The sequence below is a fragment of the Podarcis cretensis genome (genome assembly GCF_951804945.1).
Source record: "Podarcis cretensis genome assembly, chromosome: 2".
Lineage (NCBI taxonomy): Eukaryota > Metazoa > Chordata > Lepidosauria > Squamata > Lacertidae > Podarcis > Podarcis cretensis.
The window spans coordinates 9,536,490-9,552,420 of record NC_137171.1 but is presented as its reverse complement, the minus strand read 5'-3'; the positions used below and the strand labels follow the sequence as shown (position 1 = coordinate 9,552,420).

General features: G+C 49.8%; 1 protein-coding gene across 3 annotated transcripts in view; it reads right to left on the bottom strand.

Annotated features, from left to right (window-relative positions):
• Positions 1-3,820: 3,820 nt before the first annotated feature.
• LOC307210660 (nuclear receptor subfamily 1 group D member 1-like) overlaps positions 3,821-15,931 on the bottom strand; it is a 59,815-nt gene continuing 47,704 nt past the window's right edge. For all 3 annotated transcript variants that reach the window (XM_079966731.1, XM_079966730.1, XM_079966732.1), the window contains exons 4-8: positions 15,409-15,553; positions 13,284-13,804; positions 10,185-10,370; positions 8,769-8,979; positions 3,821-7,080 (exon numbers count right to left, since the gene is read on the bottom strand). In XM_079966731.1, coding sequence (XP_079822857.1) covers positions 6,884-7,080; positions 8,769-8,979; positions 10,185-10,370; positions 13,284-13,804; positions 15,409-15,553 — 1,260 coding nt within the window. In that variant the 3' untranslated portion in view covers positions 3,821-6,883. The remainder of the gene's footprint in view (positions 7,081-8,768; positions 8,980-10,184; positions 10,371-13,283; positions 13,805-15,408; positions 15,554-15,931) is intronic.

Genomic DNA, 15,931 nt, shown 5'->3' with positions numbered 1-15,931 from the left:
TGTTGTTGTTTAGTCATTTAGTCGTGTCCGACTCTTCATGACCCCATGGACCAGAGCACGCCAGGCACTCCTGTCTTCCACTGCCTCCCGCAGTCTGGTCAAACTCATGTTCGCAGCTTCAAGAACACTGTCCAACCATCTCGTCCTCTGTCGTCCCCTTCTTCTTGTGCCCTCCATCTTTCCCAACATCAGGGTCTTTTCCAGGGAGTCTTCTCTTCTCATGAGGTGGCCATAGTATTGGAGCCTCAGCTTCAGGATCTGTTCTTCCAGTCCGCACTCAGGGCTGATTTCCTTCAGAATGGAGAGGTTTGATCTTCTTGCAGTCCATGGGACTCTCAAGAGTCTCCTCCAGCACCATAATTCAAAAGCATAAATTCTTTGGCGATCAGCCTTCTTTATGGTCCAGCTCTCACTTCCATACATCACTACTGGGGAAATCATAGCTTTAACTATACAGACTTTTGTTGGCAAGGTGATAGCTCTGCTTTTTAAGATGCTTTCTAGGTTTGTCATTGTCTAGAGAAATAGCACTAGGTATATTTCCCTGCCTTTCTTCTAAGGAGCTGAATATCGGGGTTGGTTCTCCACCCCCACCATTTTTCTCCTCACAAACAACCCTGTGAGGTAGGTTTGGGGCCAAGAGGTTGTGACTACCTCAAAATCACCAGGTCAGCTTCATGGCAGCGTGGAGATTTCAAATCGGGCATCCCTTCTCCTAGATAAAACCCCCCACTCTTTGCACAAGGAGCATCACCTGGTTGCTTATCCTCCTCCACATCTGCCCCTGAGCTGGTGGTCAAGGTCCTAGACCATCTGCCCCTGAGCTGGTGGTCAAGGTCCTAGATTCGGGGGGAAGCGGGGGGTCGAGAGGGAGAAGGTAATTCCCACTAGCAGACTCCCAGAGATGCAGGGGACCAGTCTCGCTCTCTCTCCTCTGCGCTCCACAGCTCTCCACAATCCTTGCCTTGTCCAGGCCTCTTGGCCAGGTCTCAAGTCAAACAAAGTAGACGGCTGGTTACCGCAAAGCTGAGGTGATTCCGGGGGCTGCAGGGCCAAGCCAGGCGGCCCAGGAACAACGGGGCTATTGAGGGAAAGGGACCTCAGCAAGGAGGAGGCACAAACATTCATCCTTGCATCTTGCCAGATTATGCACTGGCGGTGAGGTACAATGAGGCCCGTGTGGAGAAATGGGCACCCTATTCTGAAGCGCAGGGAGGCAGAAAGGGGAGACGGCCCGTGTCGTAGCTTTTGGTGGCATGCACAGAGGATATTGGGGAAAGGACCTGTCAAGGTCTTTCAAGGACCCCTTTGCAAGTGCCTAGGTCAGCCTGCCCCAACCTGGTGCCCTCCACATACTTTGGACTACAAATCCCATCGCCACAGGCCAGCCAAGAGTCGGGGGCGATGGGAGTTGTAGTCTGAAACATCTGGAGGCCACCAGCTTGGGGAAGACTGGCCTGGGAAATTGTGGGGTAACACTAGTTTCCAATGGAAACATATTGTCAGAGCTGCCTCTAGGTCCCAGCTCATAGAGGACCAACGCCAGGCTGTCGTTATGTACAAAAGTCTTTATTGAGGTTTAGTTTCCATTTTAAAGCCGCAGCGCGCAGCTCTACGTCTTAAAGCCTAGACCGGCGAAGTACCGTCTGAGTCTCCTCCCCTATGACACCAGTTTAAGATCCTAGCCCGGCTCCACCTTTTACGCTGCTCTCTCCTCCCCTGGGTCCTCCTGCCCGCTGGGGCATTGCCCTTTCTGGACTCTTCCGACGCTGAGTCGCTTAGCTCCTCCCCCTCCCTCCGGCGGGCTTTAGGACCCGGTTCCCAATCCTCATTCTCTGCTGTCCCGCGCTCCTGTACATTTGAACTTGCCTCTCGCGCCAACCCAGTGACCTTCCTCCTGACCCTTACACTACTTCTGTCACTGCTTCCCTCTTCCGGGACACTGGCCGGATCTGACCTCTCCTCCGTTGTCCGACTTTCTGATGGAGGCGTGGTCAGCCCTGCCTTATCTTCTCTCCCTGGTGGGGAATGCACTGGCCCCGATCCTTGGGACTCTTCCCCCCCACTCTGCTCTGGTGGGGAAGCTGGTCCTGATTTCCAACTACTGCTCTGGGAGTCCCTGCTGCCCCCTTGCTCCTGGGGCGTTCCCCTTGGGAACCCCCTACCCCTGGCCACTGGTGCCCCCTTCTGTGAATCTTCCGATTCGCTGGAGAGGCTCATGGAATCCCTCGGTCCACTGTCCTCTTCTCCTACGCTCCCCTCGGATTCTTCCCCTTCGCTCTCCATCTCCTCTCTTCCCTGTGCCTCTGCTCCTGAACCCCTGACACATATGCTTGGAAATAAAGGCGCTTGAGGAATATGTGTTTATTGAGTGTTCATCCCAACTTGTTTTGCTCTGAGATAAGATGATGTTGGCTATTTAAAGGAGCGTTCATTCTGTTCTGCTTGCAGGGAGGTTATATGGCACTGTGTCACCCCACACTTTCCTACCACTTTCCTCAACGCAAAAGTCCGTTCTTTAGAGCTTAATGTAGGGATGGGGAACATTGTTTTAGTCAAGGGCCACATTCTGGACAGAACCAGACCCAACAATGGGAGGGCCACTCCTGTCTCCATCTGCTAGCCCATATCCCATTTCACCCCCTTGTTGCCACCCACATGAAATCAGGCCCAAACTTGCCCACCCTTGGCTTAATCAATGAGGTAGGTTAAAAATGTGCTCCCAATTAATCAGGGTTTTTCTAAACCTTTAATTCAAGACCAGCTGCCTCTGAGGCAAAGGACAAGATGGGGCCTTAGCCACCCCAATTCCATGTACAGAAGCCAACAGGACTGCAGTTGAATGTCACTTCAACAGAGGTGACAGGGTGCAGCAAGGCTAGCTTCGGGGGCAAGCACCCTTCACCTGAAGCGGCTGTCTTCCTCTGCTTCTGACAGGGCCATCTCTGCTGCCCTCCTCTGTTGCAAAAGACTGAGCAGCCCCTGCAAAGTAGAGCAGATGTTTAAAAGTTCTGGGCCGGGCTGGCTCAGGATATGTTGGCACCTGAGGCAAACCACAAAATGGGGGTCCCCCACTAGGAAAGAAGGGGCGAGGGAAGATCTACACCAGGAACAAGCGGGTAGCGGAGATCTAAATTGGGAAGAAGGGCAGGAAAGGACCACAAAAGCCTCCTATTCACCCAGAAGCTGCAGTAGATGGCATTCGGGGGCATTGCTGAGGAGGCAGATCCAGCCGCCAAGGAGCAGGCCACAGCTATCGCCGTGTCCACAGCGGCAGCAGCAGGCGATGCGTTTCTTGAATTTGCTGCCCCTATGGACCCTGCCGCCTGAGGCTGTTGCCTCATGGGTGGGCCGGCCCCTGGTTCCTGTACATTCCCCCCGTTGGTCCCTGTGAGAAACAGGATGCTGGTTAAGGACTTTGGGCCTGATCCTGCAAGGCCAGTCTGGGACTCTTGTTGCTACTCACAAGGCTTCAGCTTTTTTATTTAAAAAAACCAAAAAACCCTCTCCCCAACACAAATTTAATTTTCCTGGCATTTGCAGAGGTTGCATGCCAAAAGCTGGGTCTTGCATGCAGTGGCAGAAACACGCAACTTGCTGAGAATTGGCATATGCTGGATGTTCCCATGGTTACCATGCACTGAAGGCCTGTCAGTAGGTCCCTTTTGAGTATTTGGGGAGAAAAGGGCCAACTGTGGTCTACACTGACATCTAGTGGTGAAGACTAGCAATTACAGCTTTAAAAAAAGGAGACAGAGTAGAACCAAACAAACCCAAAAGGTACCGTATATGCATCACCTTCTGCAAAAATCACAGGCACTTGTTTCACTGTTAAGCAAGTCTCTATTTTATTTATATTTCAATGTATTTATTGCACTTCAATATTAGACAAAAAATAAACTCTCTCTCTTTCTTGTCAGTATCTTTTGCGAGTCTTTTGGACTCCAAACAGCAGCAACAGCAGCAGCACCAGCAGCAGCAAATAAAACCCTCTCTATTTTCCCTTTGCAGCAAATATACTCTGGTTTAGGGAGGGAATTCTTTGTTATAACATACATTTTTTTCCTCTAGATTTCTAAGAAAAAGTGCAATGTTTGGTTTGTTTGTTTTCATTTTAAAAGCAGTGTTGAACAACAACAGCAGCAGCAACAACAGTGTCCCTCCCCCCTGCGAACAACACAGATATCCCCCACATCATGCACACAGGAGGGTGACTGAAACATGCCATGAGAGCTCCTGTCAATGGGATGTAAAAAGACCTGATATGTTTCAATGCAGAGAATAGGGCGGCAGGGCTGACTACAGCCAAGTTAGGACACTGGGGGTGGGAGCAGGAGGGTGGTCCTACAGGAGAGAAGTGGGAGCCCAAGACCCCTTTTTGGTCGCCTCCCTTACAAGTTCCCCCTCAAAAAAGAATAAAATAAAATCCCAACCAACCTCAAGGTTTGGCTCCTTTTAAATCTACACAGTCTCACATACAAAAGTTGAGGAAAACAATTCCTGGGATCTCTGGAGCTATATAACCAAGGCTGTGTGTAATCCGCGTGCCTGCACTTCCAAGCATGGAATTTAGCATCCTTAGAACGTCTTTTTAACAGAAAATAAATCTTCTTCTCCTGACAACCCAAGAGTAATTTTGAAAACATTGGACTTTGCAAGGTGAGGTCCGAGACCTAAACTGCACATGACAATGGCAGAAAGCACATGTAAACTAGAGAGTGACTGGGGTGGGGTATAGCTTAAAAGCTCCAAAGGGGCACAATGAACTGTCCCCAACCCTGGCCATCTTTCTCTCCTTCAAAACTCCGTTCCCCAGGCACTTTTAGCTGGTGTTGAGCCTGGGTGGGGTGAGGTGGGGGGGGGAGAGAACTGGGGAAAAAAGAGCAGGGACGAAGGAAGGGTTCAGAACATCACCACCCCCAGCCCCCCATGTGCCCCTTTGGTATGCAAAACCATGCATAGACACCTATACTTCAGACACGGGCCTGCCAGCATCTTGTGTAGCTTGGGTATCAGAAACCGAGTAGAACTTGCAGGGATCAGGTGAAGCACCCTGTGCCATCACCAGAAAAAAAGGGGGGAAACCCACACATTTCCCATCTGGTGGAAGCAGCATAAACTGTACAGAATAAACAAATGCGATATTTAATCTGCATAATTTACCCAGGTCACAAATTTAAGCATTTCTTGGCTCAAAATCTGGTGTATGTGTGTGTGTGTGAAGTGTAGAGTACACACAGCCTTCAGTATAGCGAATGGAGGGAAATGTTGGAACCAAGCTAATTCTAGGTTCCATTCTGTTCCCCGCCTCCCCAGACACAAGCCAACTAACTGGTTGTTAGGAAAGAGCGATTAGCCAGCAGTCTAGGGTTATATTCGCACATCTGGAATAAGAGACTGGGGATTAAATATAACAAAGGCAGCTTCGGAAGATAGCCAGGACTCTGGGGCTCTGTGCCCCATATCCTGGATAGTGAGCAAGGTCTACAGGTTCAAATGGAAAACTAGGTTCTGGAATTCTGGGAGAGAGTACTCATACAGCTTCGCTCTTCTGGAAAAAGACAGCACCATTGCCTGGAAGGAACTGGTAAGGTTGGGTGGAATGGTATTCGGAGTGTTTGCTTTGCTTTGCCCTTTCTACCTAAGGGCTCAGCTAACCTCTGCTTGTTGCCCTAAACCTTACTTGGCATGGGAGGCCACTCCTGCTTCTTCCATTTGCCCTTCTGAGAGCCTGCCCTCCCCCTAACCATGTCTGCTCAGAATTTAGCCCTCCGAAAGTCAATGGGGCTTACTCCCAGGTAAGCAAGGTTAAGGACTGCAGCCATAGCCCCTTCGCAGCGGTCCTCTTCCCACACCATGGGGCCTGACGGCCTTCCTAGCACGCTATGGCCGCCTCCAAAAGTTGAGAGCAAGTCTGACCTGTGTACTAGTGGAAGCCCCTTTTGTGTTTTTGCTTGCAACATTTACAAAATATATATTATATTGACATAGACACTTGTGTCAGGCGTGACAAAGAGGACTTGCTCAGTTGCAGGGATGGAAGTGGGAAAGGGGCCCAAGTTGAGCAGTTCTACTTTACGCATCTGAACATTAACACCTACCCGGTAAAATCTGTAGCATAAACTGAACGTCTTAAAAGACGGTATAGCAATTAGTTCTGTGTGTGCGATCCCTTCTTCGGGAAAGAGCAGCAACGAAACAGAGCAAACTCCCCACCCCAAAGAAAGGAATTCTAAAAAAGAACTGCGGGGGAGCTTGAGTCCTGGGCTTGCGGTAGCATGCAGATAAAAGGAAAGGAGCTAAAGTTGCAACATTCGCCTTATCAGTTTGTCCTTTTTTCCTCCTCTCCCCCACCCACCCCACAAAGCGCTACCAAGAGTTATTATAATTACGCACAATAAACCCAGTGTTTTTATATACAGAACTTCAACACAATATCACATGGAAAGTAAGATATATATGTGTGTACTGTATATATATATATATATATATATATATATAAATATATACATATATATATCAGCACACATTTGAAAAACAACACGGTACAACGCGTGTCCAGCTCGTTTGCCTGATCTCCTCTAGCAAAATAAATGATCTTCAATCTGCACAGCGCCACGGAGAGCACTATCTGGGAAACAAACCCTTCCTCCTGTGTCTGGTCTCCTCGCCAGGGAGGGATCCGCTCTAGTAGATCCCAGCTGCGATGGGCTATGGGTTCCCCTCCCTTGCCGGGTCCCTTATGCTCCTCTCCTTTCACCGTCACCATCTTCTCCCCACGGAGCCAAATTTAGTCCGATGCGTTAAGTTTGCTTGATGGTCGATTCTTGGTTCTTCTTACCCAAAACTCGCAGGGTTTCAGAAGCCGCCCAGTCCAGCGGGCTTACGGGTTGATCCGGAAGGCAAGGAGTTTCTCTGAATGCTGGTTGTTGAGGGTTCTCAGGTCAGGCAGGCGAAGGAGCAACTTGGGGAAAAGCGTGGAGTCGTCCGGGTGCTTCTTAGTCACGAGAGTCCGCAAGGCCCGGATTAAAGTCTCCTGGAGGATTTCGACTGCATCCACGTCAGAGATGCCGGAGCGATCTGAAAACCCAAAGCAAAGGTATTGAGTTGACAGAAACAGGAAAGACAACGTGGAGAACAGAGGGGTTTTCATTTCCCTGGGGAAAGAATGGTACAGTGGTACCTCTGGATGCGAACGGGATCCGTTCCAGAGCCCCGTTCGCATCCTGAAGCAAACGCAACCTGCATTTGCGCATTGCGATTCTCTGCTTCTGCATGTGACGTTATTTTGAGCGTCTGCGCATGCGGCAAAACTGGGAAGTAACACGCTCCGTTACTTCCTGGTCATCGTGGAGCGTAACCTGGATACGCTCAACCTGAAGCACATTTAACCCGAGGTATGACTGTAAAGTTGAAATAGTTGCAATGTTTACTTGTCAGCATCAAGCTCACTTGTTAGAGACACCTTGACATTATGATGCAGATGACAATTCAACATTAAAAAAAAGTAATAACCCTGTTCTGAAATGACCCAAATTCTGCACCAATAAATTATGCTGGAATACACACACACACACACACACACACACACACACACACACACACAAAATGAAGGCAGGGAAGCTTCACTGCTGACTATCGGAAATACCATATTTTTCATCCTATAGGGCGCACCGGCCCATAGGATGCACCTAGTTTTTTGGGGGGGAAATAAAGGGGGGGAAATTTCCTTTATTTCCCCCCCAAAACCAGGTCGGGAAATCCAAACGAGGTTGGGGAACAGCGGGATGGCAGCGCTGTGCCTCCCCGCTGTCCCCCGAGCTTGTGGGGCTGGCGATGGGGAGAAGCAAGCTTGCTTCTCCCCACCTCCAGCCTCCAAACCAGGTCAGGGAACAGCGGGAAGGCGCGCTGCGCCTCCTCGCTGTCCCCCGAGTTTGTGGGCTGCAGGCTGCTGCCCGCAAGCCTGCGGGAACTCCCACTGGGCTTGCAAGGCTTGCGGATAGCTTCCTGAAGCCTGGAGAGCAAGAGGGGTCGGTGCGCACCAACCCCTCTCGCTCTCCAGGCTTCAGCGAAAGCCTGCATTCGCCCCATAGGACGCACACACATTTCCCCTTCATTTTTGCGTCCTATAGGGCGAAAAATACGGTATCATTCAGCAACTGCTTTGAACTTCTGAAAAAAAATTGCCAGGCGTTTCTCATACCAATTTGCCCCATAAAAGCTAGAAATGTAAATCAAATTTGCTTAAAAAAAAAAAAAAGACATCTGAAACCAGCCCTATATCAGGGAGTTTATAATGTTTGATGCATTATCATATTTTTATATGTATTGGAAGCTGCCCAGAGTGGCTGGGGCCACCCAGCCAGATGGGCAGGAGATATATTATCTCAAGGTATTTTACCGTTACTCCGTGTGTGTGTGTGTGTGTGTGTGTGTGTGTGTGTAACTATCAAGCCTGATAAAATGAAAAGAATTTTTTTTAAAAAAACTAATCAACAGGATAAGCAGTGATGGCTATAAAAGATTAAATACTGAAGTCTTCTAGCTCTAACCTCTGTTTGCAGGGCTGGACCTTGCGATCAGCACAATGCCTCCTTGCCAGTGAGCGTGCCCAAATTCCACCCCTGGGTGCCCTTACTTGCTCCGAGGCGAGAAGGAATCCTTTGGGATTCTCCCAGCACAGGACCGCAAGTACAGCGAAAGCCTTTAATGCAATCCGCAGAATGCTCCTCCTACCCAACAAAGCCAGTTATGACGCCTTGACTCACCAGCTGAGACCAGGACTACGGCCATGAAGAGCGCCATTTCCTGTGCGTCCAAGTCCAGGGAACTGAGCTTCTCGCTGAACTCAAACATGGCGTCCAGCAGGGAGCCCATGCCCATGGTACGTAGGCTGCAGAGGGAGTATGTCTCCCCACTCAGGAAGGTCACCACCTTCTCCTTGGGGCTGAACAGGGAGGAGAAGCGAACCATCAGCACCTGGGAAGGGAAAGAAGAGGGGAAGGTTGAGGGCTAAGCAAACGGGCTGCCACTTTGACCAACATCCTAGGAATGAAGAAAAAGACCCGCCTGAGCTAATCGTTCATTGATTCCAAAACAAGGCTTTGGAATTGCCTGTTGCCATGTCCTATTACCAGGTGGAAGGAGAGGCTGGGAAGCCAGCAGGGTATTTTGAAAAGGAGGACATAGCCCTGAAAGCATGAAGGGTGTCTCTGCTCATCTGTATCACAGGCTGCACTGAGTTTTGCATTTGAGGTTCCAGATTGACTTGTGCCAGGTACCCTTAAAGTTCTCCTGTCTGTAGCACAGGGTGGCAGGTTTGACCTTTTTCTGTTTTTGAGCAGCGGGAGGAACTACATTTGTTAAAATTCAGCCTGCTGCGTGGCTGTTTGAAAGCACAAGAGGGAGGTCTTTCGGGTCCCCTGCGTGAGAGCCAATTGTTAAGCAATGACAGGGCCCTCCAAAAATGCAACAATATTGTGACCCAGCCAACATGGCCAAGAGTAAGTGATGATGGGAGATGGAGTCTAAAAAACATCTGAAGAGCACCACAATGACTGCCTCTGGTGCAAGCTATTTTTTGCCCAAGGAGAGTATGCACCTAGCTCCATCTGTGAGAGGCCCAGGGCAAAAGAAGAATTACTGTATTTTGTGCTCTATAAGACTCACTTTTCCCCTCCTAAAAAGTAAGGGGAAATGTGTGTGCATCTTATGGAGCGAATGCAGGCTGCGCAGCTTTCCCAGAAGCCAGAACAGCAAGAGGGATTGCTGCTTTCCCTGCGCAGCGATCCCTCTTGCTGTTCTGGCTCCTGAGATTCAGAATATTTTTTTTTCTTGTTTTCCTCCTCCAAAAACTAGGTGCGTCTTATGGTCTGGTGCGTCTTATAGAGCGAAAAATACGGTGCCTAAGGCTATCGCTGGCTGCTAGCCACAATGGGTAAATTCTACAGCTCAGTTGGTAGAGCATGAAACTATTAATTTCAGGGTCGTGGGTTTGAGTCCCACGTTGGGCAAAAGATTCCTGCAATGCTGGGGGTTGGACTAATGACCCTCGTGGTCCCAGATCTATGGTTCTACCTCCTCTGTTGCAGGTAGGCTGTCCCTGAATACCAGTTGCTGGGCATCACAAATGGGGAGAAGTGCTGTCGCATGCGGGTCCTGCCTTTTGCTGCTTCTGTTCTTACCTGGAAAGTGCCTGCTTTCAGCAGCATTACTTGGTCTTGCTGGCAGAGGGACTGGAACCCAGGGATGCTCTTGGCAAACTCCACCACCTCCTTGACGGCTGGCGTGAAGCACTGCGAAAATTCCTCCCACACTTGCTGGCTGCTCTTGCCGTTGCTGCAATAGGGGGTGGCGTTCAGAGGACAGGCCTGCATACAACAAGGGTGTCAGCAAAGAAGGTTAAGCTCAACCTAGCCAGAAGAACCCCTTTCAAAAACGCTGCTTCAGCAAGCGACAAATACCATTTATTTACTTCCAAAAGATGCATCTTTACTGCCGCCTGTGGCGATCACACAGGGTCCCCGGACGTTTCACCGTCTATTGATCCCTGTGCCACCCCTTTATTTCTCGCTGCCACCACCCAGGCCCTACCTGGTACAATACTGAGTCCAGTCAGGGTTAAGCTGGAACATAAACCTCTGTTTATTTATTGCAGTTTAACAAGCATGTGGTTTCATAAACGGTCTCGGTCAATTACAATCATGGGGTGCCTATCCAGACCTATAACTTCCACTACCTGCTCTCACTCACTAAACCACCTCTCAGATATTTACTTGTCTTCCTAGCTCCTAACTGTTCCTGACTCAGCTTATTTCGCTACACTAACTCAACCTACCCAGACTCTATTCCAATTCACTCCCACTCCAACCAACCACCCAACTCCCAACAAACTCCCCCGTCATCCTTCCCAGAGCTGATTTTATAGTCCCTTTGACTCCACCCCCCCCCCCCCCCGGTTCTGATTGGGTAACCTGTTTAACTATTTCACCTCCCGCACTCTCATATGTTAACGTCACACCGCCTTATATTGCAAAGGGTGGTTCGTGTAATCAAAGTAAACGGTAAAGGACCCCTGGATGGTTAAGTCCAGTCAAAGGCGACTCTGGGGTTGTGGAGCTCATCTTGCTTTTCAGGCCGAGGGAGCCAGCGTTTGTCCACAGACAGCTTTCCAGGTCATGTGGCCAGCATGACTATGCTGGAACACTGTGACAGAAGCCAGAGCCCACAGAAATGCCGTTTACCTTCCCGCCGCAGCGGTACCTATTTATCTACTTGCACTGGTGTGCTTTCGAACTGCTAGGGTTGGCAGGAGCTGGGACAGAGCGATGGGAGCTTGCCCTGTCGCAAGGATTTCAACCGCCGACACAAGGGGGGGGGGCGAGTAGTAATCTTTAGTCAATTAAAATGTATATATTATTCAGACTGAAATACCCCTGAACCTATGGCAAAATAATATCTGGCATATAGCAATGTCCTCACCAGACACAGGAGGGCAATTAAAGGCATAACAAATAGAGACACCTTCCAAGAAACGTGGACCCCCTTTTTTAACTATGTTAACGACTAAAATCAAGACCTTCTTATACCAACCGCTCACTATTCTCAGTGGAAGGGTTACATTAAGCAATATGTTTGAAAGCTGAATGTGTAAATATATGTCTAGAGACAATGGATAAAACAAAGACCATTGGATGTGCTTCTGGGGAAGTGTTTAATGGTTATCTGTATTTGTTTAAGAACCATTAAAAAAAATTTAAAAATTATTTATTATTTATTTGAGAAATTTATGGTCTCCTTTTCCCTTAAAAATAAATCCCAGAGTAGGGTGTAATAAAAACACTGTGAACAATAAAACCAACCACTGTTATTTAAAAGCTCAGCATCAACAGATCAGCAACATCTGCAAGAGCAAAACTCCTGACTCCCCCTCCAATTAGCCCCGTAAGGAAGAGATGGAGAACTTGGGGTTTTCCACATATTGTTGGGACTTCAACTCCCGTAAACCCTGACCTTTGGCCGTGCTGGCTGAGGTTGATGGGAGGGTTGTAGGTTTCCCACCCTTCATATAAATGGCAGTGGGGGAAGAAACAGGTAATCTATCAAACAGCTTTTCCTTGCCTTGCGCATCATTTCATACACAAAACAGTTTGTGACTATTTTTCCTTCCAGTGGGAGTTATTTCCTCTCAAGGAGCCCCACTGGGAGAAAAATGCATAGGTGCCTGTTTGTATGTGTAAGACCATGGGCAGAGGCCCACTCCCAGTATTCACTTGAAATTCCCTCCCTCCCTGCCCTGCAGTAGCAGAATCAGTGCGCCACAAAGAGGGCTTGTGTTTTTGTGTTTTTATAACTGTGCAAAAAGGGAAAGCTTCTCTGCAGGGGAGACAGCTGGGCTAGGACCATGTTCCCCCATGTGCTAATGTGCCACTTGTGCAGATTATTTATTTTTAAAAAACAGGAGCAGCGGTGTACGTGGTCCAAGGCAACACCTTATTCCGCTGTGCACGTCAGCGGGTGTGGAAGGTAGTAAGGGGACTGCATTTCCAGCTCAAGGCAAACAGAAGATGTGACTGAGCCACGCAGATCTCTATGTGATGTGGCTCTGCTATTGCCCTGATTCAAGCAGGTCGTTTCTAAAGGGAAGGTTGCCTTTATTTAATCCTAAAATGTAACCTAAGACGCTGTATTTATTATAGCCCTGAGGGCTCTTGAAAATGGCTCATTTGCGGTGCAGAGGACATTGTTTCCAACAGAGGGAGCTCGAAGCGTTTCCCTGCTGGAAACCAGAGCATCCTTCTGGAGATCCTGCAACAGCCAACAAGCCCAGCTTTGCAACCTGCAGACAGTCTTCCACCGCAGCTCGGCCCAGTGCCTGATTTCCAAACTGAGCCGTGCTGAGGCTCAAGCCCGCTCGGAAGCGTTGAATCACACACCTGTAGAGCTAGCCCAGGGAGCCATTCCTAGGTGGGTTTGAACCACCAAAATTCTGGTTAACAACAGCTAGATGCACTGACCCTTCGAATCATTATGATTCTCTCTTTCCCTGAAGCTGGCAACATTGGGGAGTAATGAAAAGATGCAGAGAAGATAACCATCCCTTGTTGTTTGCCCCAAAGATTTGGAGGTATCGTGCCCCTCTGCATGGAGGCTCCATTGTTGGCAATCATGGTCCCTACCCATCTTCCATAACCTATCTCCAGTGATGCCTACATTCCTGTGACTATCGCCACACATCCAATGGCAGTGTTTTCCCCAATATAATATTTAATTCTAGTACTTACGATGCCTCGACTGGTAGTACCCCGCCAGGGGCAGCCCCTCTGGGCATTTGCTTGGGGATAGCCGTACTCAAAGGCTGGGTAGCACCCGGCATTGTGCAGATAGCCGGCCTGCTGGGCCTTGAAGATCTCGTTGCCAAAGCACCGGGAGCGGTTGTCCACGAAGCCTGGGGGCTCCTGGGGGCCGTAGCTGGACACTCGCAGAGTGGCCGACTCGTATTGCCCGTAGCTGTAGGAGTTGTTCAGCTGCTGATCGTTGTAGTTGGTCAAAGGGCAGGCCTCACTCCCGGGGGACCCTCCCCGCTTGCCCAGGCGGTCCTGGCCACTGATGAAGATGTCGTGGTAAGCCCTCGAGATGGCGCTGATGGCCTCCTCTTCCTGGGCATTGGGGCTGGGAGGGGCGGCATCCGCCTCGGGGCTCATGCCAACGTCCATGGGGGCCTCATTCAGGCTGTTCATGTAGCTCTGCATCTCATCCAGCAAGCGCTGCTTCTCCCGTTTAGGAATGCGCCCAAAGCGCACAGCTGTTGAGGGGGGAGAAATGGCAGGAGAATGTGAGCGAGGGAAACGGATGCCATGAAACAAGCCCTTCTTGGGGAAGTCAAGAGGACAGCTGTTGGGGACAGCATGCCGCCGTCCGGAAAATAAACAGCAGGTTGAGGATAATCTGTAGTGATGGAAGATTTCGGCATGAGAAACTTTTCTCCTTGTCCCTATGCTAATGTGGGGAAAACTGCACCCACCAAAATTCTCCCTGTTCTTGCTTTCAACCTGGCACCACTGGGGTGGGTGGGGAGGCGAAGACAGTGGTACAGCCCTTCGGAATCGCCTCAAATGCCACTGAAATCGGTACAGGCCAAATCAGGTACGCTATCTCACATAGAATCATAAAACTGTGGAGAAGAAGAGTTTGGATTTTATATCCCGCTTTATCACTACCCTAGGGAGTCTCAAAGCGGCTAACATTCTCCTTTCCCTTCCTTCCCCACCACAAACACTCTGTGAGGTGAGTGGGGCTGAGAGACTTCAAAGAAGTGTGACTGGCCCAAGGTCACCCAGCAGCTGCATGTGGAGGAGCGGAGACTCGAACCCGGTTCCCCAGATTAGGAGACTACTGCTTTTAACCACTACACCACACTGGCACACTGGAGGAAGGGGTCCTGAGGGTCTTCTAGTCCAAACCTCTGCAGTGCAGGAATCCTGCCCACAGCCATCCCTGGGTGGGTGAGCTTGAACCACCAACCTTCTGGTTAACAACTAGATGCCCTGACCCACTGCACGTATGCACAATTTCTGCAACTTGTGGGGTGACGGCGACTGCCAATTTTGGCATTAACTTTTCCGCAGACAAAGCGGAGGGGGACCAGATCCAACCCTGTTCCAAAATCCACAGCATCACTGCGAAGCCGAAATTAGTCACCAGCTCCTCAAGGTTTCTGGGTACATCTATCATGTACCCAAGAGAGTTGTCGTGACTATTAATCAAAGGATGCTGCCTGCTTTCCGGGCAAGAGGGGCTCCTCCCACAACTTTCTCCGTTGCCCTGGAAATCCTGGTCTGGAAGCATAAATCAGCCCAGGGCTCTATTTATCAACCAAAGGATTTGCTGACACAGTGCCCTTGTAAGAGTAAAGGAGCAGTGGAAACAGCCAGCCGTTGCTTGTGCTTTAAAGGCTGGCTTGGGCTTTGTATTGTGGGACACATTAATGAGAAAGCATACCAGGGTCTAGCACCCTTTTCTCATGCCCCACTCCCCAGCCCTTTTAGGGAGGATGCCCCCAGGTCTGTGTTTTACAAGACTGTAAACAAACACTCTGCCTACTATCTCTTAGATGAAACACAGGACACTTCAATGCAGTTTGGTGTTGCTCAACTAATTCTAACGCATTTGCAGGAAAACCACAGGGCCTGCTATTGATGTACATCCAAAGCTCTGGATTGTCACTGAAAGTAATTCATTAGAGCTGCCCCGAAACATGGAATCATAGAATTGCAGAGCTGGAAGGGACCTCAAGGGTCATCTATGGCAATGCAGGATGTTTTTGCCCAACATGGGGCTCGAACCCACAGCCCCGAGAGCAAGAGTCTGCTGCTCTGGTGGCTGCTCTGACCCTGCCTAGATGCTTACCATCTCTTGACATGCCCACCGCCAGGCACTTCTTGAAGCGGCAGTGCTGGCAACGGTTGCGGTTCATCCTCATGATCATGCAGTTTTCGTTCTTCACACACATCTTGTAGTTGATGTTCTGCTGAATGCTCCTGCGAAAGAAGCCCTGGCGGACGGAATGAAACAGTGACCAGGTTAGCAAAGAGGAACTAACACTAACACATGCCACGCGCTGACCCCCTGGTCTGCACTTAGGTAAAGGTAAAGGGACCCCTGACCATTAGGTCCAGTTGCGGACGACTCTGGGGTTGCGGCGCTCATCTCGCTTTATTGGCCGAGGGAGCCGGTGTACAGCTTCTGGGTCATGTGGCCAGCATGACTAAGCCGCTTCTGGTGAACCAGAGCAGTGCACGGAAACGCTGTTTACCTTCCCGCTGGAGCGGTACCTATTTATCTACTTGCACTTTGATGTGCTTTCGAACTACTAGGTTGGCAGGAGCAGGGACCGAGCAATGGGAGCTCACCACATCACGGGGATTCGAAC